At 43.0% G+C, this 25,896-nt stretch overlaps 2 protein-coding genes and 1 pseudogene across 12 annotated transcripts; all 3 read right to left on the bottom strand.

Annotated features, from left to right (window-relative positions):
• Positions 1-8,331: 8,331 nt before the first annotated feature.
• On the bottom strand, positions 8,332-19,399 carry LOC106592130 (N-acyl-phosphatidylethanolamine-hydrolyzing phospholipase D). 3 transcript variants are annotated; one of them, XM_045700238.1, is made up of 6 exons: positions 19,114-19,399; positions 15,493-15,681; positions 15,011-15,209; positions 13,426-14,075; positions 11,604-11,718; positions 8,332-9,075 (listed from the first exon to the last, which is right to left on the bottom strand). In XM_045700238.1, exons 1-6 carry the CDS (start codon positions 19,221-19,223, stop codon positions 8,947-8,949), a joined length of 1,392 nt encoding a protein of 463 aa, XP_045556194.1. In that variant the 5' UTR covers positions 19,224-19,399; the 3' UTR covers positions 8,332-8,946. The 3 variants fall into 3 exon arrangements, with proteins under 3 accessions (XP_045556194.1, XP_045556196.1, XP_045556195.1); XM_045700240.1 differs by lacking the exon at positions 19,114-19,399 and adding an exon at positions 18,637-18,757; XM_045700239.1 differs by lacking the exon at positions 19,114-19,399 and adding an exon at positions 18,234-18,422.
• An 8-nt stretch (positions 19,400-19,407) lies between these two features.
• LOC106592131 (N-acyl-phosphatidylethanolamine-hydrolyzing phospholipase D) lies at positions 19,408-23,985 on the bottom strand. Of its 9 annotated transcripts, XM_045700244.1 has the most exons (9): positions 23,549-23,921; positions 23,211-23,288; positions 22,418-22,701; positions 22,108-22,161; positions 21,699-21,881; positions 21,214-21,572; positions 20,892-21,041; positions 20,389-20,503; positions 19,408-19,732 (listed from the first exon to the last, which is right to left on the bottom strand). In XM_045700244.1, exons 3-9 carry the CDS (start codon positions 22,676-22,678, stop codon positions 19,598-19,600), a joined length of 1,257 nt encoding a protein of 418 aa, XP_045556200.1. In that variant the 5' UTR covers positions 22,679-22,701; positions 23,211-23,288; positions 23,549-23,921; the 3' UTR covers positions 19,408-19,597. The 9 variants fall into 9 exon arrangements, with proteins under 9 accessions (XP_045556200.1, XP_045556202.1, XP_045556203.1 ...); XM_045700246.1 differs by lacking the exons at positions 23,211-23,288; positions 23,549-23,921 and adding an exon at positions 23,928-23,985; XM_045700247.1 differs by lacking the exon at positions 23,211-23,288 and having other exon boundaries at positions 23,894-23,963.
• A 317-nt stretch (positions 23,986-24,302) lies between these two features.
• LOC106599549 (fibroblast growth factor receptor substrate 2-like) overlaps positions 24,303-25,896 on the bottom strand; it is a 79,641-nt pseudogene continuing 78,047 nt past the window's right edge.

The following is a 25,896-nucleotide window of genomic DNA, read 5'->3' as shown; positions in this document are numbered from 1 at the left end:
ACTTGAAACGATGACACTCCACTCCAAAATAATGCAAAGCTTGTGAACGTTTAAGTAGAGACTTCCACTCACCCACCCCTTCCCCCACCATCCTATTTCTACAGTATAGATTATTTTGGTTTCTATATATCCCCAACAAACTGTGCCATACATATATTCATATACATACAGTACTTCAAGAGTACTTCAAGGGTACTTCATAGTATTTTTGAATTGGGAGGCCTGAGACCCATTGTTTGTGGCTGTGAGTTTGTGAGAGAATGCCAGAGGCTGGTACAATCCCTGTGAGGAGTTGGTACATCAGTCATGACGTCTATGTTGTTTGTTGGACGCTAACACAGTATGTTGGTATAGTAAGGAGTGAGTGGGTGCGTGCTTGCATTCCACAAGATATGCAAAAACAATGCACTAACTTAAACAAGAAGATTCATATTATTAATTATAAAACATTTTTAAAAATACAGTTGTACAAAAGAAGTGATAAAGAGAACAAATTGTATTATAGATATAATATATTTATGTTTTTTTTGTTTTGTTGGGTTACAGCGTTATTTTAAATTGAGGAAGAAACCTGTTATACTTGAAATCAGGTTCATTTCAGTATATAATAAGATGTATTTAATTCTTGATTTCCATCTATTTTCTCTTTTTATTAGTTGTCATAAACGTTCATGAATTGAAAAACTACTAGATGTACATTATTGCATGAGATTTCAGTTCAGCATTTCAGTGTGCCAAGTTTTGAAATGTGTTGATTTTTTAACAGGCAAAGTTCCGTATTATAACTACAAAGAAAAGGGTTGCTATTTTCAATATATTTGTTTTGTAAATATCAACTTAGGGTCAATACATATTGCAGCTACTGTGTTGGACAGACCGACAGGAGAGGACATGCTTTGTTAAAAACTGATTTTGCATATCTTGTGTTTATCCAAGTGGTGAAAAGTGGCTGTACTTTATCTGAAGCAGGGCATAACACTCTTTCTTACTGTCTTATTCTGTTGATAACTGAGCAACCATTTCATGTCACAGATTACTGTATGTATGATGAAAAGAAGGTTTTGACGACTATACCAAATAGGAACTATCCTTTATCCCCAGCCCTTAACTCTGACCCCAACCTCATTTCAGAGGACATTTTTTAGGGGGGACAAGGTGACTGTGTTCATCCTTTATCTGATGGTGAGGGTAAATAGTTGCTATAAGACAGAGGGGAAAAGAGCTGTTGAATATAAGACCGGTTGCCTGTCTGACATCATCATTGCGTTATTGTTTTTACATGCATGATGTGAAATAGTTTTACATGTGGTCTCTTTGAGAGCGTATTCCCCACAAGATAAACCCAGTAGACAAATTTGATTTTATCACATTGACAATCCATCTGACGAATAAGGATATTTATTGAAGGTATACATAGTTTTGGAAGAGAGTTTATTAACAGGAGGAAACATCAAAGTATTATTGTATAACGTGCATGGACTTGTCCAAAAGGCATAGCACTGGTCATGATGGAATGACACATCATTTCACTGGTCCACGATTGTATATTTTTTTATAAACTATATATTATCATAGCTTCGTTTATAAATACCATATATTACTCCTCTGAATGTCAGGGTATAAAGGAAAGATTGATATTTGAGAATGTATTGAGTGAAATGTCCAGGTGGTGTTGCAACAGAACTATATGACGTCGTTGTTGAACTGCACGTCCTCCTTAGCCGACTTTGACCCCTTGTTTGTATTTTGATTGAACAAAGGGTAAGGTACGTTTACTCCTACAACAATGTCATATCATTTTCGGGGACTTTTATTGATAAAGGGACAATGATGAGACAATGGATTGTATTTTAGCATTAAAAGGGCTTTCTGAAGGAGGCTTAGGCTATAGGCCCTGGTCAAATGTAGTGTACTATATAGGGAATAGGGCTCTGGTCAAATGTAGTGCACTATATAGGGAATAGGGCTCTGGTCAAATGTAGTGTACTATATAGGCAATAGGGCTCTGGTCAAATGTAGTGCACTATATAGGGAATAGGGCTCTGGTAAAATGTAGTGTACTATATAGTATATAGGGAATATGGTGCCATTTAGGACATAAGTATATGTAATAATTTCCATATAAAGGTCTGAGGTTAGGCCAATGTACATAATCTACCTACAGTATCTCTTCCAAAGCCTTTGTGTTGCTGTATTTGCACCCCTGCTTCAGTCAGTGCTGTCATCGAGTGTGTTTGGTTTAGAGTCCCCTCTAAACATTTAGCTACGTCGTCCTGTTTTTAGATTGTGTCCTGTGAATTTCCCCATGTTCATTCAGGGTGCTGTGTGCTAAACTCTTGTGCTGCAGTGTTTGTGTGGCACCGCTACGCGTCTCGGATGATAGTGCAATTGTTGAAAGCCATGGATGTCTTGTCAGGCCGGCTGAGATGTCTTCGCTGTTGTCTCTGTAGCGTTGTGGCTGTGGCATGCTGGGGAAGTTGTTGACAGAAAAGGTACTGCTACTCATAGAAACATAGGTGATTATATGAAAGTTGAGGCTTTTAATTATCAATTAATTATCAAGGTGGATGAGGTGCAATTTGTAGCACTGGAAAGACCTCCTCTTGTTGACTAGTTATATAGGCTTATATTAACAAATAGCTATACATACAATACAATGATATTTATAGACATTTCACCAAAAAATCTAATTTGCCAAAAAATATTCTCCGTTTCCCTCAGTGATGTTGAAAGATCATAAATATGGAGCTCATTTTGTTCTCTTTTAGAGAACCTTTAGGATCAGTCAGTCAGTCACTTTGTCTGAAGGAAAAGTGTTAAGGACTTTCTGAAGAACATGTTCGGACACTGACAAGTGGTTTACCAGCTGTGGACTGCTAACTATGCTGGATGTGGACCGCCAGTGGGCCACTACATGATTACTAGCTGGGGGGACAGTATCTGGGTGACACTGGCCAAAGACATTGATAGTTCACCATGGACTGCTGTTCAGGTCAGTTTGTCACATATCCTCGACTGAGGGATGACCATAGAGACGTACTAGAGAGCTCATCTATCTAAACAGGCTTGTCACGTATCCTCGACTGAGAGATGACCATAGAGATGTACTAGAGAGCTCATCTATCTAAACAGTCTTGTCACGTATCCTCGACTGAGAGATGACCATAGAGATGTACTAGAGAGCTCATCTATCTAAACAGGCTTGTCACATATCCTCGACTGAGAGATGACCATAGAGACGTACTAGAGAGCTCATCTCCTAATCTAAACAGGCTTGGTTGAAATGGCTGATCCTCTTGTTGTGATGTTAACAGTAACCAGCTGTATTTGTCACAGTTTTCACAGATTCCTTTATTAAGATGTGACTCTGTACCACAGTACTACAGATTCCTTTATTAAGATGTGACTCTGTACCACAGTATTACAGATTCCTTTATTAAGATGTGACTCTGTACCACAGTACTACAGATTCCTTTATTAAGATGTGACTCTGTACCACAGTATTACAGATTCCTTTATTAAGATGTGACTCTGTACCACAGTATTACAGATTCCTTTATTAAGATGTGACTCTGTACCACAGTACTACAGATTCCTTTATTAAGATGTGACTCTGTACCACAGTATTACAGATGGATCTTATATTTTCTTGTAAATTAATTGTTGTTGATCATTTTGATCGAGACATAAATATTTTAAGAACTATTTTAAATATAGACTTTATTTTCCTTTTCTAGGTAAAGTCAAGCTCTAGTTAGTGTTTACTAATTAAACAACCTCTCTCTTCCCTTTTTCAGTTTTGTTGTACAACCATTATACATTATGTAATGGGGGAAGAAAACACAAAAATGTTTCTGAATTAAAAACACTATTTTATATATCCTGAATGAAACATATATCTAGAGTAATTCATTATATTGGGGATAGCATATGTTATAGGAAGCTAACTGGAGTAACGAGTTAGGCTGAATTGAAACCTTTAAGATGATACAGGAAGCTCCAGTATAGAAACACCTCATACTGCTGAGACAACTCACAATGTATGGGCTGTGGTTATCAGAGAGGAAACTAACTGTCTTGTTGAGGATTTACGTTTGAACAAAATGCTTCCCCACGATTTAAAGATGTAAGGTTTCCCCAATCCCACATCATGCTAGCAAGCCAAGCCTTTATTACAAACATGTTGTGTGCTGCTTGTGCATCCATCCATCCATCCATCCATCCATGTGGCATGGGTAGAAGACCGGGACAGGTCAAACGGCATGCTCTAGTAGTGGAATGGAAGTATGCTGTTTTGACCTCTCACTTTTGACTCTTGACCTCCACTTTGACTGACAGCATCCACTTTGAGCTGCATAGGTTATAACTTCCATATGAACCTTGATAGACATGACTTAACTGACCCAGAACAACCCTACAAAAGGTTGACGTCAACAAACACCTCCCCAGAGTAGCAAAATCAGGAGCACCTTTCTTTTAAAGTCCTCTTCTTAAAAGACTGTTAGTATATTAATACTCATTATTATAATCATCAATATTATGCAGACATGTTGGAGACAACATTTCTAGAGGAGATCACTATGTTGCACATAAACCACTATCTAGTTTGACAATGACTGCTCTTACACAATAAAAGGCGCTATCTAGAACCTTAAAGGGTTCTTCGGCTGTCTCCATAGGAGAACCCTTTTGGGTTCCATGTAGAACCCTTTCTATGGAGGGTTCTAAATGGAACCAAAAAGAGTTCTCCTATGGGGACAGCCGAAGAACCCCTTGTGGAACAATTTTTTCTAAGAATATACACAGAGGCGTTGAGAGGAAAGAGCTAAGAAGTTATGTCTCCATTTAAAAGAGAGCATGAATATGACTGTCTGAAATAGCACCCATTCCCTTTATAGTGCACTACTTTTGACCACTGAAGGCCACTGGTCTAAAGTAGTGCCCTATTTGAGAAGCAGACTATGGCTCGTTTTCAAGAGGCCTTACTGTCCAGTTAGTAAGTGTCAGTTGGTTGAATCATGAATGTTTCTCTCCCTCTGTTTCTTCCAGGTAGGTTAAGATAAATATTGCACCGTTATACTGTAGCATTCCACAGTACGGTTCCAGATTCCACATGGAGCAAACACAGTATTTTGATATAAAAGATTCAGACATATTATATGATCACTTTATTGAGGTTTGATTGTTGTTCGTCTTTTCCAACATAAGTTGATTTTCTGGTTTGATTTGACCTTCCTAAAGCCACGTGGGAGAGAGATTATTGTTTACCTAGTATGGATAACAGAACCCCGAGGACCAGTAGTTGACTATTGGTGATGAAGAGGGGTTTGTGTGACTATCAAAGTCATAAATAGTTAGGGGTTGGTTAATGTTGAGTTAAAGACGTTGTTTTATTGGTCCGCGTCTCACTTTGGTAAGGCAGTAGTAGAACGTTGTACCCATCAGGTTTAACCAAGTCTGTAATACATTTAAATACTTCAGTAATACCCCAAATCATGATTTAGTCAATCATGCACAGAATCAGAAGACTGACTGGTGGAAGTATAGACCACTTTTTGGCAAAGTCGTCTGTCTTTATCGCGTTTATATGTGAAAGAACCATTCCCAAAAAACAACAAAAGTATTTTTTTGTAATATTAGTAGTGGCACTACTGTTAAATGTAGTATTTTAAGAAGAACAGCACTATTTATGGTCATTAAAATGAACTAGAATGTGTATTGTGCATTATGGTAGCTTTGGAGGCAGCCATCTTGTTTTGTATCAATTTCCTCATGCTCAGAGACAGTCACTCACTTCATGTGAGGGGTTCGACTAGTTTTTGGGGAGTTGTTGAGTGGATTTGCCCAAATCCAAACCCCCTTTTCTCCTTTGAATGACAAGTCTGCATGGTCTCACCAGACATTTCCACCCATTCCCTCTATTCTTATTTTCTATAAAAAGATAAACAATTCTATTACTTTATTTTTCATTTCTTGTTTCATTCTTTCATTTAAACCAATTTTTAAAGAGAAAGAATACAATAAATAAAAATCTGAATATTCAATCACTTTTTCTACTTCTATTTTCAAAATAACTGAAAAAACGAAATAAAAAGTTGATTTGTATATAAGTGATGTACAGTTTGTATCTGTTAATGTCAGTCTGTCTTTGGTGACAGAGTCTGTCTTGCTTATAACGCACGCTACGAGTAAATAAAACATGAAAAATATATTTAGACTGTACGGTCCTTGAAAGCAAGTTTTAAATTAATCTGATGTATATTCCTGTAACATTGCATTTTTATCTGAGGAATTATGTTATTAAAAAATTGGTAATAAATTGCATTTCCTACAGCTCCTTTTTGGATTCTCTATCTATTCTAGAGGTTTGGGAGGCATCACAAAGCAGAAGCGTAAATCCAATACTTTGCATAAGTATAGCCAACATTTTAAAGCACCTATTTTTTGAATGGTTCCCCCAAAAAGTGTATTCCACCTGTGGTTACGATGATCTTTCTGTTGTCAGTGGGAGAATTTAGAACACTGCATCCCTGTTCCAGTGATTCTATTCCATTCTGGAATTTCCAGGAGAGGATGACAACATATCCTGTAGATAAACTCAGCTCTGCCGATGCCACGGTCTGAAATGGCACTGGGAATGACTGACCTGCTGCCAGGTAAAACACACACGTACATGTAGTCACTGTTGTGTTAGTAGGACATAAAGCCCTTGGCCACTGGGTGCAACAGTTACAGGCTCCAAAACTGGCCCCACCTTGTACAATCAGTTAAAAGACCTTTATATAAGCCTTGAACACAAACATTTTCCTTGAGGTACAGTATTAATCCAGAGCTCCAGCTTGGGGCTATGCAGGCACTGGGGACTCTGTGGCTCTGGGGTTAAACCATTGCCCTGAAACCCAGAGGTTCAAAGTTTAAATCTTAGCTCTTGTACTTTTGCATACAACTCTACATCTCTCAATGTCAAATATACAACGAGAAGCACTCAAAAGTGTTAGTCTGTGGCTCTGGGGTTGAACTCCTGCCTTGCACCACAGATGATGTGTTCAAACCTTAACTCTTACACTTCAGTGTGGATTTCTGCAACTCTCAATGTCAAAAACACAATGAAAAGAGATCTGAGTGTGAAGGGAGCAGAGTGTGAAGGGGGCAGAGTGTGAAGGGAGCAGAGTGTGAAGGGGGCAGAGTGTGAAGGGGGCAGAGTGTGAAGGGGGCAGAGTGTGAAGGGGGCAGAGTGTGAAGGGGGCAGAGTGAGAAGGGGTCTGAGAGAGAAGCGGTCTGAGTGTGAAGGGGGCAGAGTGAGAAGCGGTCTGAGTGAGAAGCGGTCTGAGTGAGAAGCGGTCTGAGTGAGAAGCGGTCTGAGTGAGAAGCGGTCTGAGTGAGAAGCGGTCTGAGTGAGAAGGGGTCTGAGTGTGAAGGGGTCTGAGTATGAAGGGGTCTGAGTGTGAAGCGGTCTGAGTGAGAAGCGGTCTGAGTGAGAAGCGGTCTGAGTGTGAAGGGGTCTGAGTGAGAAGGGGTCTGAGTGTGAAGGGGTCTGAGTGGTGTTGGCTGGAAGGGGGCGGTTCCATCCTTGTGTTCCTGAACTGTAACCTGATGTGTTTATGGAAGAAAACTGTTTTTAAATAGAGGATATTCTCTATAACCACTGCTGTTCACAGGAGGGACCCCAAGTATTCACCCCCATGAGCTCTGTCTTTCAACTATCAGCCCAACCACACTCATGGGCTCTGTCTTTCAACTATCAGCCCAACCACACTCATGGGCTCTGTCTTTCAACTATCAGCCCAACCACACTCATGGGCTCTGTCTTTCAACTATCAGCCCAACCACACTCATGGGCTCTGTCTTTCAACTATCAGCCCAACCACACTCATGGGCTCTGTCTTGGTTTGAACCAACAACCCTGTGAATCAGGGGTGAGATCCTTCAGCCACAGGCTATTCACACTTCAAAACACACCTCTTTGTATGTTTGACGTTGAGAGTTGTACAAAAGACAAGTAGTGAACACATAACCTAAGGTGGGTAAGGTTTGTCAACCCATCTGGGAAGATCCGGCGCAACAGAGAATTAAAGGCACTGTTCCCGTGTTCTCGGGAGACTGCATTCATGGTTAAACGCTGCATCTGTCACCGGAAATTCAGAAATTCCCATTTAAATGACGCTACAATACAGATCTTACGCGATATGGATTGAATCCAGTCATTTAACGTTAAATAAAAACATATAACTCCAAAGTGGTCAGTATTGCAGAACCAAGTGTTGAAGTTGAGGAATGACTCTGGCCCTACCTAATGACCTAAGAGTGTCCCCCTCTCACAAGACAAGTCTGTACATCAGAGAGCACAGTTTTAATGACAGCTGTAACACGGAGGAGGGTGAAATCCCCACAGACAACAGCGTGTTTCCAGACCTACTAAAACATTATTGTAACATCCAAGTACATACAGTATATTACACAGCATATAGTAGTACACATGAACTGTTCAGCATTCGATGACTACAGAAGATTTGGTTACATAACTCTACAAAATGTGATTGGTGAATGTGCTGGACTATGAAGCCATACAATTGTAGTTGTGCACAGAAACAATGTGCAAGTTGGAGCAGAATGACGTGTATTGTGTCCAGTGTGTAAAATATACACATTCATCACTTTGACACGACTGATGACACTGCAGCTATACGATAACACATCAGCAAAACATTTTCAGAAATGTTTCTTGTTGACAGTTCTGGCGTCAGACATTTGGCATAGAAAAACAATCATTGGATAAATGGACAGGGTGTTCATTTCATAGTGGCCATCATTCAACTCTCTAGTACACCACCAACCAGACTGCTGACGATGAGAGCTGATCCATTGATTCAGCTGTATGCTTTAAGCCACAGTGCTGTTTAGTCTTCTCCAGCTTGTGGGAGGGGCTTAGGCACCATTTTGGTCCAATCATTCAAAGACTTCCTGGTCTGCGTTCAGCACTCTGGATTCTCCATGGTTCAGGACAAAGAAGTGCTCCACATTCAACCCATTCTTCTCCATGGCCTCCCTGAGTCTCACTGGAGGCTCTAAGTAATACTGAGAGAGACACAGACAGAAACAGTCATCTATTATCTACACTACCGGTCAAACGTTTTAGAACACCTACTCATTCAAGGGTTTTTCTTTATTTTTACCATTTTCTACATTGTAGAATAATAGTGAAGACATCAAAACTATGAAATAACACATATGGAATCATGTAGTAACCAAAAAAAGTGTTTTAATATAAAATTTTATATTTGAGATTCTTCAAATAGCCACCCTTTGCCTTGATGACAGCTTTGCACACTCTTGGGATTCTCTCAACCAGCTTCATGAGGTAGTCACTCGGAATGCATTTCAATTAACAGGTGGGACTTCTTAAAAGTTAATTTGTGGAATTTATTTCCTTTTTAATGCGTTTGAGCCAATCAGTTGTGTTGTGACAAGGTAGGGGGGTATACAGAAGGTAACCCTATTTGGTAAAAGACCAAGTCCATATTATGGCAAAAACAGCTCAAATAAGCAAAGAGAAACAACAGTCCATCATTACTTTAAGACATGAAGGTCAGTCAATATGGAACATTTCAAGAACTTTTAAAGTTTCTTCAAGTGCATACACAAAAACCATCAAGCACTATGAAGAAACTGGCTCTCATGAGGACCGTCACAGGAAAGGAAGACCCAGAGTTACCTCTGCTGCAGAGGACAAGTTCACTAGAGTTACCAGCCTCAGAAATTGCAGCCCAAATAAATGCATCACAGAGCTCAAGTAACAGACACATCTCAACATCAACATCAAGAAGAAGCTGTGTAAATCAGGCCTTCATGGTTGAATAGCTGCAAAGAAACCACGACTAAAGGACACCAATAAGAAGAACGAGCAATGGACATTAGACCCGAGGAAATTTGTCCTTTGGTCTGGATTCCAAATTGGAGATTTTTGGTTCCAACCTCCGTGTCTTTGTGAGACGTGGTGTGGGTGAACGGTTGATCTCCGCATGTGTATTTCCCACCATGAAGCATGGAGGAGGAGGTGTTATAGTGTGGGGTGCTTTGCTGGTGACACTGTCTGTGATTTATTTAGAATTCAAGGCACACTTAACCAGGATGGCTACCACAGCATTCTGCAGCAATACACTATCCCATCTGGTTTGGGCTAAGTGGGACTATCATTTGTTTTTCAACAGGACAATGACCCAACACACCTCCAGGCTGTGTAAGGGCTATTTAACCAAGAAGGAGAGTGATGGAGTACTGCATCAGATGACCTGGCCTCCACAATCCCCCCGACCTCAAGCAAACTGAGATGGTTTGGGATGAGTTGGACCGCAGAGTGAAGGAAAATCAGCCAACAAGTGCTCAGCATATGTGTGAACTCCTTCAAGACTGTTGGAAAAGCATTCCAGGTGAAGCTGGTTGAGAGAATGCCAAGAGTGTGCATAGCTGTCAACAAGGCAAAGAGTCTCAAATATAAAATATATTTTGATTTGTTTAACACTTTTTTGGTTACTACATTATTCCATATGTGTTATTTCATAGTTTTGATGTCTTCACTATTATTCTACAATGTAGAAAATAGTAAAAATAAAGAAAAACTCTTGAATGAGTAGGTGTTCTAAAACGTTTGACCGGTAGTGTATTTCACTTGCTTGATAGCGAGATACTCCAGGGTTTAGGAGTGGACAGTACATGTCAGGCTAGAGAGGCTTTTTGAGCTGCCTCCCTAAGCAGAAACGTCAGACAGACAAAAGGTTCTCTCTCAAAGCCTGCCAACAGGATGACTGCTGCTGGGAACCAAACTACTTGTTTCAACATCACAGAGGCGATGTGTATGAACTAAATAAAGTAATCAAAGACTTTACTTGGACTCCATAAACAAGTAAACTCGTATGTCCCTGTGTGTTGCTTTCTGCACGGATTTAGGAGAACGGTTGTACCAACAAAGCCATCTGCTAAGGCCAAAGCATCAGGGGAAAGTTGAACGATGTCACAGATAATCAACGGTTCTTCTAATGCAAACACCAAACACATTCCTCTGCATTCCCCAACACGTGCCGATTTCAACTCAACGCAGCAGCAAGCAACCTAATATGAGTTTTCACATCTATTGTGGGACGCTGAACAATCCCACCTTTGTCTTTAGGCTGAATGGTTGAAGGGGTGTCTGACAGCGTGTTTGTTCTCATCACACAAAAGGACACAATGGAAAATATGTGTTTCTCTAAACCGAGTCTAGTCTAAAAATGCAGAGGTCAGATCCGCGGTTGACGTGTTGTGACAGGGTTGATTTATTACCATGGACCTAACCTCAGTTTTAGAAGGGAAGGCGTACACCTAGTTTTCCTGACCTTCGGTCTCTAGTTTCAGCTGGGAGGCAGAGCAAATGTCTTCTTCCTGATCATTAGATAGGCCATACATCTCTGATGTGACATGACTTAGTATTAAGGCAAAAATAAAACCCACTTGGAGTGATGCCAACAACTGATAATTGACACCAAAACCCCTTTTTACAGCAGGTACATACAGAATGCCTTATAAAAAGAGATCCAGTCGATCACCCATTCAGAACTGTTAATGCTCACCTCGTAAGCTAAAGCGAAGGTTCCCCAGTGAATAGCCAGGGAGTGTCTGGCCTGGATGTCTTTGTGGATCTCCACAGCCTCCTCCGGGTCCACATGCTGTCCACGCATTACATCTCTGAGGGAGGACAAACTTGGGTTTTCTGGGTTTGGCCTAATGAAGGCTTAACAAACTTAGGGAACTTCAGTTGACTTTAATAAATTCTAAGTGAATATACAGTTAACTTTAATAAATTCTAAGTGAATATTCAGTTGACTTTAATAAATTCTAAGTGAATATACAGTTGAGGGGAATCTAATACTACAGTCCATGATCCAACCCTCTTTCTAGAATACTACTGGGTGTGCAGGCTTTTACTCCAACCCTGTTCTAAACCTGATTCAGTTCATCAAGGTCCTGATGAACAGCTGATTAGATAAAGCAGGTGTTAGAGCAGGATTGGAACAAAAACCTGCACTCCCAGTGGCTTTCCAGGGGGAGGTATGGGCACCCTTGTACAAAAGCAATCACAGCTGTGCAGGACTGGTGTACACTAGTTTCATACCTGGGCAGGACAGCTCTACACTAGTTTCATACCTGGGCAGGACAGCTCTACACTAGTTCCATACCTGGGCAGGACAGCTCTACACTAGTTTCATACCTGGGCAGGACAGCTCTACACTAGTTTCATACCTGGGCAGGACAGCTCTACACTAGTTTCATACCTGGGCAGGACAGCTCTACACTAGTTTCATACCTGGGCAGGATAGCTCTACACTAGTTCCATACCTGGGCAGGACAGCTCTACACTAGTTTCATACCTGGGCAGGACAGCTCTACACTAGTTTCATACCTGGGCAGGACAGCTCTCCACTAGTTCCATACCTGGGCAGGACAGCTCTACACTAGTTTCATACCTGGGCAGGACAGCTCTACACTAGTTTCATACCTGGGCAGGACAGCTCTACACTAGTTTCATACCTGGGCAGGACAGCTCTACACTAGTTCCATACCTGGGCAGGACAGCTCTACACTAGTTTCATACCTGGGCAGGACAGCTCTCCACTAGTTTCATACCTGGGCAGGACAGCTCTACACTAGTTTCATACCTGGGCAGGACAGCTCTCCACTAGTTTCATACCTGGGCAGGACAGCTCTCCACTAGTTTCATACCTGGGCAGGACAGCTCTACACTAGTTTCATACCTGGGCAGGACAGCTCTACACTGGTTTCATACCTGGGCAGGACAGCTCTACACTAGTTTCATACCTGGGCAGGACAGCTCTACACTAGTTTCATACCTGGGCAGGACAGCTCTACACTAGTTTCATACCTGGGCAGGACAGCTCTACACTAGTTTCATACCTGGGCAGGACAGCTCTACACTAGTTTCATACCTGGGCAGGACAGCTCTACACTAGTTTCATACCTGGGCAGGACAGCTCTCCACTAGTTTCATACCTGGGCAGGACAGCTCTCCACTAGTTTCATACCTGGGCAGGACAGCTCTACACTAGTTTCATACCTGGGCAGGACAGCTCTACACTAGTTTCATACCTGGGCAGGACAGCTCTACACTAGTTTCATACCTGGGCAGGACAGCTCTACACTAGTTTCATACCTGGGCAGGACAGCTCTACACTAGTTTCATACCTGGGCAGGACAGCTCTACACTAGTTTCATACCTGGGCAGGACAGCTCTACACTAGTTTCATACCTGGGCAGGACAGCTCTACACTAGTTTCATACCTGGGCAGGACAGCTCTACACTAGTTTCATACCTGGGCAGGACAGGTGTGCACTAGTTTCATACCTGGGCAGGACAGCTCTACACTAGTTTCATACCTGGGCAGGTATGCGCCGATGGGTATGGCAGCCAGGTCGAATGGACCAAATCTCCTCCCTATCTCCTGGAAGGACGAGCAGTAGCCGGTGTCTCCAGCAAAGAAGAAGCGGTTGCAGGGCCCCAGGACAGACCAGCTACCCCACAGCACCTGGTTATCGTCCGTGGGGGTGCGCTTGCACCAGTGCTGCGCCGGCGTACACACAAACGTGACTTCATCGTGACCTGGCACACAGTTCTCCTCCCACCAGTCTAACTCTATCACATTCTCACACCCGCTCTTCTGCATCCAGTCCATGAGTCCCAACGGCACAAACCATCGCAGATCCCCACCGAACCGCTCGTTCAACTGGGTCACGGTGCCCGCGTCCAGGTGGTCGTAGTGGGAGTGGCTGATGACAACGGCGTCGATCCGGGGGAGTTGATCAACCGTACAAGGGGGACCCCGGTACCTCTTGGGGCCCATGAACTGGAAGGGAGATGCCCTCTGGCTGAAGATGGGGTCAGTGAGGATGACCAGGCCATCCATCTCTACCAGGACTGATGCGTGGCCCAGCCAGGTCACCCTGAGACCAGACCCCACGGCGCCGTCTGCTGCCTCAGGGACACGGAGGAACCAAGGCTCCACTATTGGAAGCTCTTCGTCTAAGACCTGAGTAGCACAAGAACACAGACTTTAATATGGCTTGTTGGTATCAATTCATTCAGATTCATTCACCAGCTGAGACAGAGGAGGAGGAGGAGGAGGGTAAGAAAGGCTCCATCACTGGAAGCTCTTCCTCTTTTCAACATTTCACTACTGCTTCGGTCATTTTCAAGTCACCAAACAAAATAACCAATTAAAAAAAAACGCTCATTTTTGTTTTTCCGTTTGGATATGACACTGGTTGTATGATTTGTTTGAGGTTCATTTGATGAAGTTATATCAGCATAACAATTCAAAACACAGATGATTAAACACTAATACGTCTTTCCTCTTTATCAGAAAGATGATTGGAAATAGAGTCGAGTCGACGTTCCATTTTCCTTTAAAATATTAGGCCCTTCCTTCCTGACCACTACATGTCTAGAAAACAGAGCCAGTGTGAGTCGTGAGGTGAGATTGATTTACAGCCATCTAAAAATACCCTGGGTTGTTACCAGAGCACAGTGCAGTGTCGATGGAATGGGAGGCATCCTCCAGAACTAACAACTAACCTAACTGTGGACATGAGGTGCAGCGTTACAAATCACAGTTGATAAACTCTGACGTGCTCAGGAGATATTTAATGACAGACCTCAGGAGTTAGGACAGACAGAACAAGCTCAGTCAGGACAGGAGGTAATTGTTGGGTGTGAACTGTGTACAGTAAAAACGGATTATTCAACCTGTGGAGTTGGAGTACAGGTCTAGGCATATGTGTAATAAGTTCCTTATAATAAAGAGTGGACAGTTGGACTGACAATGAACCCTATCAGGTGTGGTGGTCTCCATCAGAGCTGGGCTTGTTTTGCAAAGCGTTTTGACAACGGCTGTGGGTGCTAGAAATGGCAGCTGAAATGAGTGAGAAAGACCTATTATCTACGTCCAACGTCAGAATGTCTCACCTCTTTAGAGCTGGGTACATTACTGTGGTTCTTCTCCAGCAGGAAGAAGCGCAGCAGGGTGGACCAGGAAGGGAACTTCCACGTGGACCAGGGGTTAGTAAAGCGGCCATGTTTGTCCCGGCTCGACCCAGTCACCTCCTCCTCCAACCGGTAATCCAGACGGAAGCTCTTCCTGGAGGACCGGGAGGAGCTGCTCTTCCTGGAGGAGTCAATCAATCAAACGTTTTTACTGCCTATTGTGTCCAGACAGGAAATTTGGTGTGCAAACATACATATACACACACACACACACACACACATATATATATACACACACACACACACACATATACACACACACACAAAGAGTCGATACAGTTAGAAACAGATGATCACAAAAGATAAAGACAAAAAAACACTGAAATATTATTCTGCAACTTCAGGAGCTGGATGGCATTAAGGTGCATGTGAAAACTGCAAAGATGTTCATTGTCTATACCTACCGAGGCCCTGCGTCCTGCAGGGTGGAGGTGGGAGGGTCACGGGGCCGGACCACGGCTGGGGAACCCTCCTCCGTCCCTGGGGAATCTCCTGGAGAGACACCCCTCTCCTCCATCAACACCTGGTTCTCATCCACCTCTCCTCCTGCTCCTCCGCTCTCCTCCATGGGGGGACAGTGTTGGGCTCCTGGTCTATAGGGAGGTTAATAAAACAAGAAATACAAATAAAAGCTTACAAATATGCTGGGGGGGAAATACACAGATATTAATTCATGAATAAAAGCCTGCACACAGTACAGTTAGTGTCTATTTCTGTGGTTTGTCCCTGGATGGCCGACAGCGTCTTGTGAAATCCCAGATGTGAAAGCATGTTTATTGTGACACGGTGTAACCCTGTGCAACAGTTCCAAAACAATCCTCCTCAACAGCCATCACCAGGCCGACTGTATGTGAGATGTCAGCAACATGACTTTCACTGGCACCTATAGTATAACGTGGTCAACAACATTACTTTTTACTGGTTCCTACTTTGAATAAAGACACAGTGTCCGTCAAGACTAGCTCACAGTGGACCGCACCTTTACTATACAACTGCCTGAGTCCATTGTTTCAGCTGTATCTTATCTCTGGACAGATGGAAAGGCATCAGCTCAGTCAAATGAAGAGGAAGTTACTGGCCTGCCAAATGCTAACTGACACATACACAATACAGCAGACAAGTCTGGATAATCCAGGTGAAAGTTATGATCCCTTATTGTATGTCACTTGTTAAATCCACTTCAGTCAGTGTAGATGAAGGGGAAGAGACAGGTTAAAGGAGTTTTAAGCCTTGAGACATGGATTGTGTATGTGTGCCATTCAGAGGGTGAATACAAAATATTTAAGTGCCTTTGAACGGGGTATGGTAGTAGGTGCACCGGTTTGTGTCAAGAACTGCAACGCTGCTGGGTTTTTCCACACTCAACAGTTTTGCCATGTGTATGAAGAATGGTCCACCACCAAAAGAACATCCAGCCAACTTGACACAGCTGTGAGAAGCATTGGAGTCAACGTGGGCAAGCATCCCTGTGGAACGCTTTCGACACCGAGTCCTTGACCCAACGAGTTGAGGCTGTTCTGGGGGGGGCAACTCAATATTAGGAATGTGTTCCTAATGTCTGGTATAATCAGTGTATATGTGCCTCCTGCCAATCCATCTCTCTGAGCTACTGAATGGGCCCTCCATGGGGCCTTCACTGCTACCAGGAACTATGAAGCCTACAATACAGTACAGGTGAACGATGTCATTTACAAAATAGCCTCCAACACTCTACTCAACAAACTGGATGTAATCTATCACAGTGCCATCCGTTTTGTCACCAAAGCCCCATATACTACCCACCACTGCGACCTGTACGCTCTCGTTGGCTGGCCCTCGCTACATTTTCGCCAAACCCACTGGCTCCAGGTCATCTACAAGTCTCTGCTAGGTAAAACCCCGCCTTATCTCAGCTCACTGGTCTCCATAGCAACACGCTCCAGCAGGTATATTTCACTGGTCATCCCCAAAGCGAACACCTACTTTGGCCGCCTTTCCTTCCAGATCTCTGCTGCCAATGACTGGAACAAATTGCAAAAATTACAAGCTGGAGACTCATCTTCCTCACTAACTTTAAGCATCAGCTATCAGAGCAGCTTACCGATCACTGTACCTGTACACAGCCCATCTGTAAATAGCCCACCCAACTACCTCATATTGTTATTTTTTTGTTGTTGCTCTTTTGCACCCCAGTATCTCTTCTTGCACATCATCATCTGCACATCTTTCACTCCAGTGTTAATGCTAAATTGTAATTATTTTGCTACTATCGCCTATTTATTGCCTTACGTCCCTAAACGTACTAGATTTGCACACACTGTACATAGATTTACATTTTTAGTCATTTAGCAGACGCTCTTATCCAGAGCGACTTACAGTAGTGAATGCATACATTTCATTTCATACATTTTTTTCTATGCTGGCCCCCCGTGGGAATCGAACCCACAACCCTGGTGTTGCAAACACCATGCGCTACCAACTGAGCTACAGGGAAGGCATAGATTTTTCTATTGTATTATTGACTGTATGTTTGTTTTACTCCATGTGTAACTCTGTGTTGTCTTTGTCGCGCTGCTTTGATTTATCTTGACCAGGTCTCAGTTGTAAATGAGAACTTGTTCTCAACTAGCCTACCTGGTTAAATAAAGGTGAAATAACCCAATTCCTGTGTCAACCCTGTTCACAGTAGTTTCTGTTTGAAGGTGTAAATACAGACTGAAGAGGCTACTGTATAGCTGTCACCTAGGCCCTATAGTGACAAATGTAGAGTAGAAGCGCTGTGTAGTTGGCCACTAGTCCTATTTACGGAGTCCCCTTACAACGTCCGCACTCTATACATTTCACGTTGCCTACTGTGGAGCTCTGTTGCACGTATTGGCCTATTGAATGGCTTGAATGGACCCATAATAAACCACCAGAGAAGTACAACAAATGTTTCTTTGTTGATCCGACCAAGAACAAAACAAACGGATCACTAGAAAGAATTGCTGCTATATCGAGAAGATTTATCGCGATAATAAAAACAGATAGGGTTCTTTCTATTGACTAACCTAAAAGAGAGAAGAAGGAATGTGGTGAACTAAGCAGAACGGAGACAATCGATCATTCGCAGCTTGAACGGACAGCCTACGTCACAGTCACAACAACGCAGTCAATAAAATACTACCTGAAAACGTCTGGAATAAGTCAAGGGCGACTTGTAAATCCGTCAGTGGCGCGACATTTCTTCTGATATTGTTACAGCGAGATATCCGCAGAACTGTGTGGGAAAAGTGCCCTGCAAGTACGGCCAATGTTCCACAACGCACTGGTACGAGCCTACCAGGCAAGGCTTCTGACGTCGGTGAAAAACCCTACCATGTGACGAAATTTCAGCAGCCTAGCCTATTAAAATCCTCCTATTTTCGATGCAAGTAACTACGTGCCGAAACTGCCCATTCATTTGCAATTGCAATGAAAATATGATTATGAAATACGTTTAAAAATAGCTTAAAACATTATTTGGCGGAATATCTAAACTAGACCGTTGGTCAATGGTGCACGTATTAATCCTATAATAATGCACTTACAGACTGGAGAGCTTTACCCAAGTGAGCGAAGACACCAACTAGCAGCTGAAAGCTCCAAACATAAATATTTATTGACAAGGCCCAAGTTGACAAGTTACAGTACAAAGTGAATGTAACACGTCAGCACAACAGTGCACTGGGGCGCGTTCAGCATGACGCAACGTTTTGGAACGTTCAGATAGCCTATTTCTATGTAAAAACAAACATGCGCCTGACATGTAGAATAAGGAATCACATCAGCTCTATCCGGACATTTCTATCTGCAACGTTCGAGAACGTTTGGCAACCGAACATGGCCCTGTTTAACCAATTTGGCGTGTTTACGTAAGTGAGCCACAAGTGGATACATTGTAGTAAGTGAAGCCACCGGACTAGAAGTACCGAGTAGTTCGTCTTCTGTTGAATGAGATGTGCACTTAAAAGAATACACATTGAAACCTTATTTAAAAGTTGTTTTGTACGCTGACAAATAATCACCTTGATAAAGTTCCCTTCGCTGTGTTCAGAACACTTGCGGCTCGGTGAATACACCTGGAAAGTGGAGTTTTCCAAACTCGTGGAGTGAAGATGCACTTGGAAGCAGCCATAGTCGGAATGCGTTAGTTAGTTGACTTGGTCTAGTTGGCCTAACCATAATTGCTTAGATTACAATTATAGAAACATCAAACTAGTAACGTTATTGTGTTTACAACAGGAACTCTTGACAGTTGGTGTACAGTAAATTAGCTACTTCCTTACTTCCTTGGTCACGCATTTAAAGAAACAGCCATGTTGGTAAAATGAATTTAATAGTGCAATCAATATCACTTGGCATTAAAAACATAGATTTATTTTTTTAAGTTGCAAATATGTACATCAGTGCCCTTTTACCAGGCAAATGCTATAATGCAAAGCTTAGATTTCTTTGTCAGAAATCCAAACTCTTTCATATTGCAGCTTCTGGCAATGTAGCCCACACTGGTCATTCAAATGCCCCTCCTTCTCTTTCTCCCCCCAACACTCTGGATTCTCCATGGTTCAGGACAAAGAAGTGCTCCACATTCAATCCATTCTTCTCCATGGTCTCCCTGAGTCTCACTGGAGGCTCTAAGTAATACTGAGAGAGAGAGAGGGATACAAAGGGAAATATGAACAATATTAACTAGGCGCTTTCCTTTGCATTGGGTAAAAAAATGAGTTGAAAGAAGATTATAGAGAAAGAGAGAGAGCAGAAGAGTTGGAGATGGAGGGAGGAGATGGAGAGGATGAGATGGGGGAGTTGGAGAGGATGAGAGGGAGGAGAGAGAGGAGTTAGAGAGGATGGAGAGGGAGGAGTTGAAGAGGGAAGAGAGAGGAGTGGAGAGAGAGGAGTTGGAAAGGGAGGAGCTGGAGAGGGAGGAAACGGAGAGGGAGGAAACAGAGAGGGAAAAAATGGAGAGGGAGGAGATGGAAAGGGGGGAGAAGGAGAGGGGGGAAACGGAGAGGAAGGAGATGGAGGATAGGGAGGAGATGGAGAGGGGGGAGAAGGAGAGGAAGGAGATGGAGGAGAGGGGGGAGATGGAGAGGGGGGAGAAGTAGAGGGAGAAACGGAGAGGGAGGAGATGGATAGGGGGGAGAAGGAGAGGGGGGAAATGGAGAGGGGGGAAACGGAGAGGGGGGAGAGGGAGGAGATGGAGAGGGGGGAGAAGGAGAGGGGGGAGATGATGAATTTTGGAGGCCAACATATATTGTGGATGTAGGCTTATATAATGGCTGAATATATAGAATGCTCACCTCATGAGCTAATGCGAAGGTCCCCCAATGAATAGCCAGGGAGTGTTTGGCCTTAACGTCCTTATGAATCTCCACAGCCTCCTCTGGGTCCACATGCAGTGACTTCATTACATCTCTAAAGAGAAATAACAATATATGGATGGATGAATTTGGATCTGGATGGTTAACAGTGTCCATCCATACCTGGGCAGGACAGCTCTACACTAGTTTCATACCTGGGCAGGACAGCTCTACACTAGTTTCATACCTGGGCAGGACAGCTCTACACTAGTTTCATACCTGGGCAGGACAGCTCTACACTAGTTTCATACCTGGGCAGGACAGCTCTACACTAGTTTCATACCTGGGCAGGACAGCTCTACACTAGTTTCATACCTGGGCAGGACAGCTCTACACTAGTTTCATACCTGGGCAGGTCAGCTCTACACTAGTTTCATACCTGGGCAGGACAGCTCTACACTAGTTTCATACCTGGGCAGGACAGCTCTACACTAGTTTCATACCTGGGCAGGTATGCACCGATGGGTATGGCAGCCAGGTCGAATGGACCAAATCTCCTCCCTATCTCCTGGAAGGACGAGCAGTAGCCGGTGTCTCCAGCAAAGAAGAAGCGGTTGCAGGGCCCCAGGACAGACCAGCTACCCCACAGCACCCTGTTATTCACACGAAACTGTTCACATTTAGGCCATTTTAGTGGATGCTCTTACCCAGAACGACTTACAGTATGTGCTTTCAACTAAGGTAGGTAAGACAACCACATATCACAGTCATTGAAAGTAAAACTCTCCTCAATAAAGCAGCTATCTGTAAAGTAAGGAAAGCAACCTGTTATCGTCTGTTGGGGTGCGCTTGCACCAGTGCTGGGCTGGGGTGAATACGAACATCACTGTATCCTGGCTGACACCACTGGGGACAGCGACAGGGCTGGGGACAGCGACAGGGCTGGGGACAGGGCTGGGGACAGCGACAGGGCTGGGGACAGCGACAGGGCTGGGGACAGGGACACAGCTCTCCTCCCACCAGTCCAACTCTATCACGTTCTTACAGCCACAGCTCTGCATCCAGCCCTGGAGTCCCAGAGGGACAAACCAACGCAGCTCGGCGCCGAAGCGCTTATTGAGGCTGCTAACTGAACCTACGTCCAGGTGGTCGTAGTGTGTGTGGCTGATGAGCACAGCATCCACCTGGAAGAAGAACACTTTATTTATCAACTGGAAAGGTCCACGGAAATGTGTTTTCATCTTTTTTTAACCCTTGAGAGACACACACACACACACACACACACCCTCAAGTGTTTGGAGGCACCTCACCTTGGGTAGTTGATCTACTGTACACGGCGGGCCCCTGAACCTCTTGGGCCCCATGAACTGGAAGGGAGATGCCCTCTGGCTGAAGATGGGGTCAGTGAGGATGACCAGGCCGTCCATCTCTACCAGGACTGAAGCGTGGCCCAGCCAGGTCACCCTGAGACCAGACCCCACGGCTCCTGACACCTGTGGTGTTATGTTATATATTTACTATTTTCTACAAGACATCAACACTATGAAATAACACATATGGAGTCATGTAGTAACCAAAAAAAAGTGTTAAACATATCAAAATATATTTTATATGTGTAGGTTATATTATTGTTAAATTGTTCTATTGTTTTCATGGACCCCTGGGAACAGTATTGAAGACTAAAAGAGATCAACAAGAAACAACAACATGAAATCAAACCTCGGGGCTCTGGATGAAGTAAGGATCCAACAGGGGAAGTTCACAGTCCAACTCCTCAACACAGGGACACACAAACGCTTGGTAAGTAACAACAAATACCTGGCTGAAAAGGATTCAGCACACCTTTGATGAAAGCACTTCAACTCCTTGTCTGAGGTTGAAATTCATCTGATGTCTAAATAAATATCATTTCATGGGGTTGTCATGCATCATCTACTAGGATACATTTCTATGCAAATTACTAATAGGATGTAGAATGAACAAGCAACAACAAGGCAAAAAGCCAGTATGTTAAAGATGGGATTCGTACCACTTTGGAGCGGGGTACGTTACTGTGGTCCTTATCTAGTAGGTAGAACCGGAGCAGGGAGGCAGAGGAGGGGTAGTGCCATGTGGGCCAGGGGTTGGTGAAGCGACCGTTCTTCTCCCTCGTGGATCTGGTTATGACTTCTCCCTTCTCCACATCTTGACCCTCCCGGAACGTCCCCCCTGTCCCCCGGTGGTCCAGGGATGGCGTGTTGGGTGGTCGTGGTTCCTCTCCTGTCCCCTGGGCTTCCCCCTGCTCTGCCATGGCCTCGTCCCTGTTCCTCTGGTCTGTGTAGGACACAACATCAAGTTCTGCAGTTGTTCTGGTGCTATATCTCTTGACAGAAGTTCTGTGAGTCAACTGCACAGATTTTTCAGACAGGTGCTGCATAAATGTAGAGCTGAAAACCCATACCAGGAAATTGGACGCATAAGATAATTGTTCTACAGTGAGGGGAAAAAAAGTATTTGATCCTCTGCTGATTTTGTACGTTTGCCCACGGACAAAGAAATGATCAGTCTATAATTTTAATGGTGGGTTTATTTGAACAGTGAGAGACAGAATAACAACAAAAATATCCAGAAAAACGCATGTCAAAAATGTTATAAATTGATTTGCATTTTAATGAGCAGGGGATCAAATACTTTTTTCCCTCACTGTATAAAGTCATGCAAGATAGCAACAATAGAGGTCACTTAACCATTTGCTAGCCTATAATATAATCTGGGCCAACAACTGTTTCTTATTGTTCCTGTAAACTTGCTACCAGTTTCCTTATAACTTAGTTAAGTCTCACCTTGTGTGAAAACTTTTTCCTGGAGTTCAAAGGGCAATTACTCATATCACCCAACCACAATGGATTGATTCACAGATGCTGTGTAAATATGATTAATTCATTTTGAAAACTTCAAATGGATTACAATAAATCAATTGATTTGAACATTGAACATGATTCAAGCTTCCCGTTATACCAATGATATATCAATACTAACATATGTGGTATTAGTAAGATATAACTATAGAAAACATAACTAAAACTGAACCCCTCAAAATGAACACACATCTATGCATGTCTATAAAACGTTCTAATGCAGATATCAGATATGTGCAACCTGACTGGGAATCATCTCTCACCTTATCCTGGTCCAATGAAGAGTTCTCTCCTGCACCTTATCCTGGTCCAATGAAGAGTTCTCTCCTCACCTTATCCTGGTCCAATGAAGAGTTCTCTCCTGCACCTTATCCTGGTCCAATGAAGAGTTCTCTCCTCACCTTATCCTGGTCCAATGAAGAGTTCTCTCCTCACCTTATCCTGGTCCAATGAAGAGTTCTCTCCTGCACCTTATCCTGGTCCAATGAAGAGTTCTCTCCTGCACCTTATCCTGGTCCAATGAAGAGTTCTCTCCTCACCTTATCCTGGTCCAATGAAGAGTTCTCTCCTCACCTTATCCTGGTCCAATGAAGAGTTCTCTCCTGCACCTTATCCTGGTCCAATGAAGAGTTCTCTCCTCACCTTATCCTGGTCCAGTGAAGAGTTCTCTCCTGCAGGGATTAGAGACGAGCTAAGACTACCTCTTAACAATGTCCTCCTTATGTACGGTAAGACCAGCCAGTCCTGCGGGGCTCTCCCTAAAGCATTTTGTTTCAGACAATTCTTCCTCATTGCACTTTATTACTCAGAATTAAGTCTGTCCATATAAATGATTGCCACACACTTATTGCGTCACTAGGTAGACAGTTGCACTGCATGTCCCTTCCATTACCACCAGGTGTCCCTCTCCTTACTTCAGTACAGTGTGTGAGGGCTAAAATACAAGATAAACCGAAGCAATAAGCCATCAATGATAATTATGACACAAATAGAAAAACAAACCAGCAGAGACAACACTTAGTTCCATTTTTTTTATTATTATTTTGCCATGCTACAAAACATAGGGGGTTGTTGGCAGTGATGGAATATGTATGAACAATGTTGAAGACATCTAAATACACAGTATGGTTTTTCCTCTGGTCAAAATATACTAACATTCTGGTAAACACATATTTCCAGAACAGAAAAATGCAAATATCAAAATCGCCCCCCCCCCACCAATGTAAAGTCCATACAATATGAAGTCATTATGTTTCCCCCCCACCAATGTAAAGTCCATACAATATGAAGTCATTATGTTTCCCCCCCACCAATGTAAAGTCCATACAATATGAAGTCATTATGTTTCCCCCCCCACCAATGTAAAGTCCATACAATATGAAGTCATTATGTTTCCCCCCCCACCAATGTAAAGTCCATACAATATGAAGTCATTATGTTTCCCCCCCCACCAATGTAAAGTCCATACAATATGAAGTCATTATGTTTCCCCCCCACCAATGTAAAGTCCATACAATATGAAGTCATTATGTTTTAAACAGAAGACCCAATGGGCTCTCACTGGTTGAATCAACAAAATGACGTTCAACCAACGTGGAATAGATGTTGAATTGACGTCTGTGCCCAGTGAGTAATGAATTGTTTCACTCACTGCATAGTTCTTTATAGTGTCTGGTGGTCTGAGACCAAAACAGAGGAAATAAGGAATGTTTACATCGTAAATGGAACCAATGGAACCCATTCTAGAACTCTGGGAAAATCATCATATTCTAGAACTCCGGGAAAATCATCACATTCTAGAACTCTGGGAAAATCATCACATTCTAGAACTCTGGGAAAATCCTTACATTCTAGAATTGAAAAAAGGAGTTTGGCAAATAATACATTTTTTCCACTAACAGTTCCTTTCTTTAATAAACAATATCTATTAAACTACTTTTTGTACAATTCCTATAGTTTATGAACTCTTTTAAAATGTAGGTAGAAAAAAATATAATGCAAGTTAGAACACAATAATAATGATTTGTACAATATGATACAATGAGAGAACAGGTAACAGAAGATGAACCGTTGGATCCCACAGTCCTCCTATCAAACATGGCTGACGGACAGCATCGTGTGGTAAACACTGTGCTTTTCTGTTTTCCTCGTTCACAACAACGTTTGGAAGGAAAATTCAGACTGAACTAAGACATTCTACAACCACCACCAGGGAGCCCTGTACAAATTGACTATTGTTTGCAGGGTGGTGGTCAATTCCCTCTCAGTTCTGTCAATCCAGGAAGCAAAACTGAAATTCCAATTGACTTTGTGAATTGACTGAATAGTAAAGTAAATTGGACCCCAACCCTGATGGAAGGAACCTGGAACATGATGATGTCACACAAGAATACCAACGGTATGATTTGGGTACTTTCAGTACAGCCAGCACGAACAAACACATTATTACAGCTTCATTGTGGCCATCATCATTTGTCATTTATAGATACACACCATCTGTCTGTACTTAGTAGTGGCTAAAGTGACTGTGGTACCAAGACGTCGACCCCGAGACACGGCTGAAGACTCCAGGCTTAGGGTCAATTCCATTCCGTCAATTCAGAAAGTAAAC

The sequence above is a fragment of the Salmo salar genome, chromosome ssa17 (genome assembly GCF_905237065.1).
Source record: "Salmo salar chromosome ssa17, Ssal_v3.1, whole genome shotgun sequence".
NCBI classification, from domain to species: domain Eukaryota; kingdom Metazoa; phylum Chordata; class Actinopteri; order Salmoniformes; family Salmonidae; genus Salmo; species Salmo salar.
The sequence above is the reverse complement of the archived record's forward strand: the minus strand, read 5'-3'. Positions and strand labels throughout refer to the sequence as shown.

Bases quoted from the DNA above. Each gene is read 5' to 3' on its own strand.
- LOC106592130 (XM_045700238.1), bottom strand. From the start codon at position 19,223: ATGGCTGCTTCCAAGTGCATCTTCACTCCACGAGTTTGGAAAACTCCA. The intron at 11,719-13,425 runs GTATGAAACTAG...GTCCTCCCTCAG, and splicing joins ATCGGCGCATACCTGCCCAG to AGATGTAATGCGTGGACAGC. The intron at 9,076-11,603 runs GTGAGCATTAAC...TGTCTCTCTCAG, and splicing joins CCTTCGCTTTAGCTTACGAG to TATTACTTAGAGCCTCCAGT.
- LOC106592131 (XM_045700241.1), bottom strand. From the start codon at position 22,804: ATGCAGCACCTGTCTGAAAAATCTGTGCAGTTGACTCACAGAACTTCT. The intron at 21,042-21,213 runs GTTGCTTTCCTT...TGTGAATAACAG, and splicing joins ACCCCAACAGACGATAACAG to GGTGCTGTGGGGTAGCTGGT. The intron at 20,504-20,891 runs GTATGAAACTAG...ATTTCTCTTTAG, and splicing joins ATCGGTGCATACCTGCCCAG to AGATGTAATGAAGTCACTGC.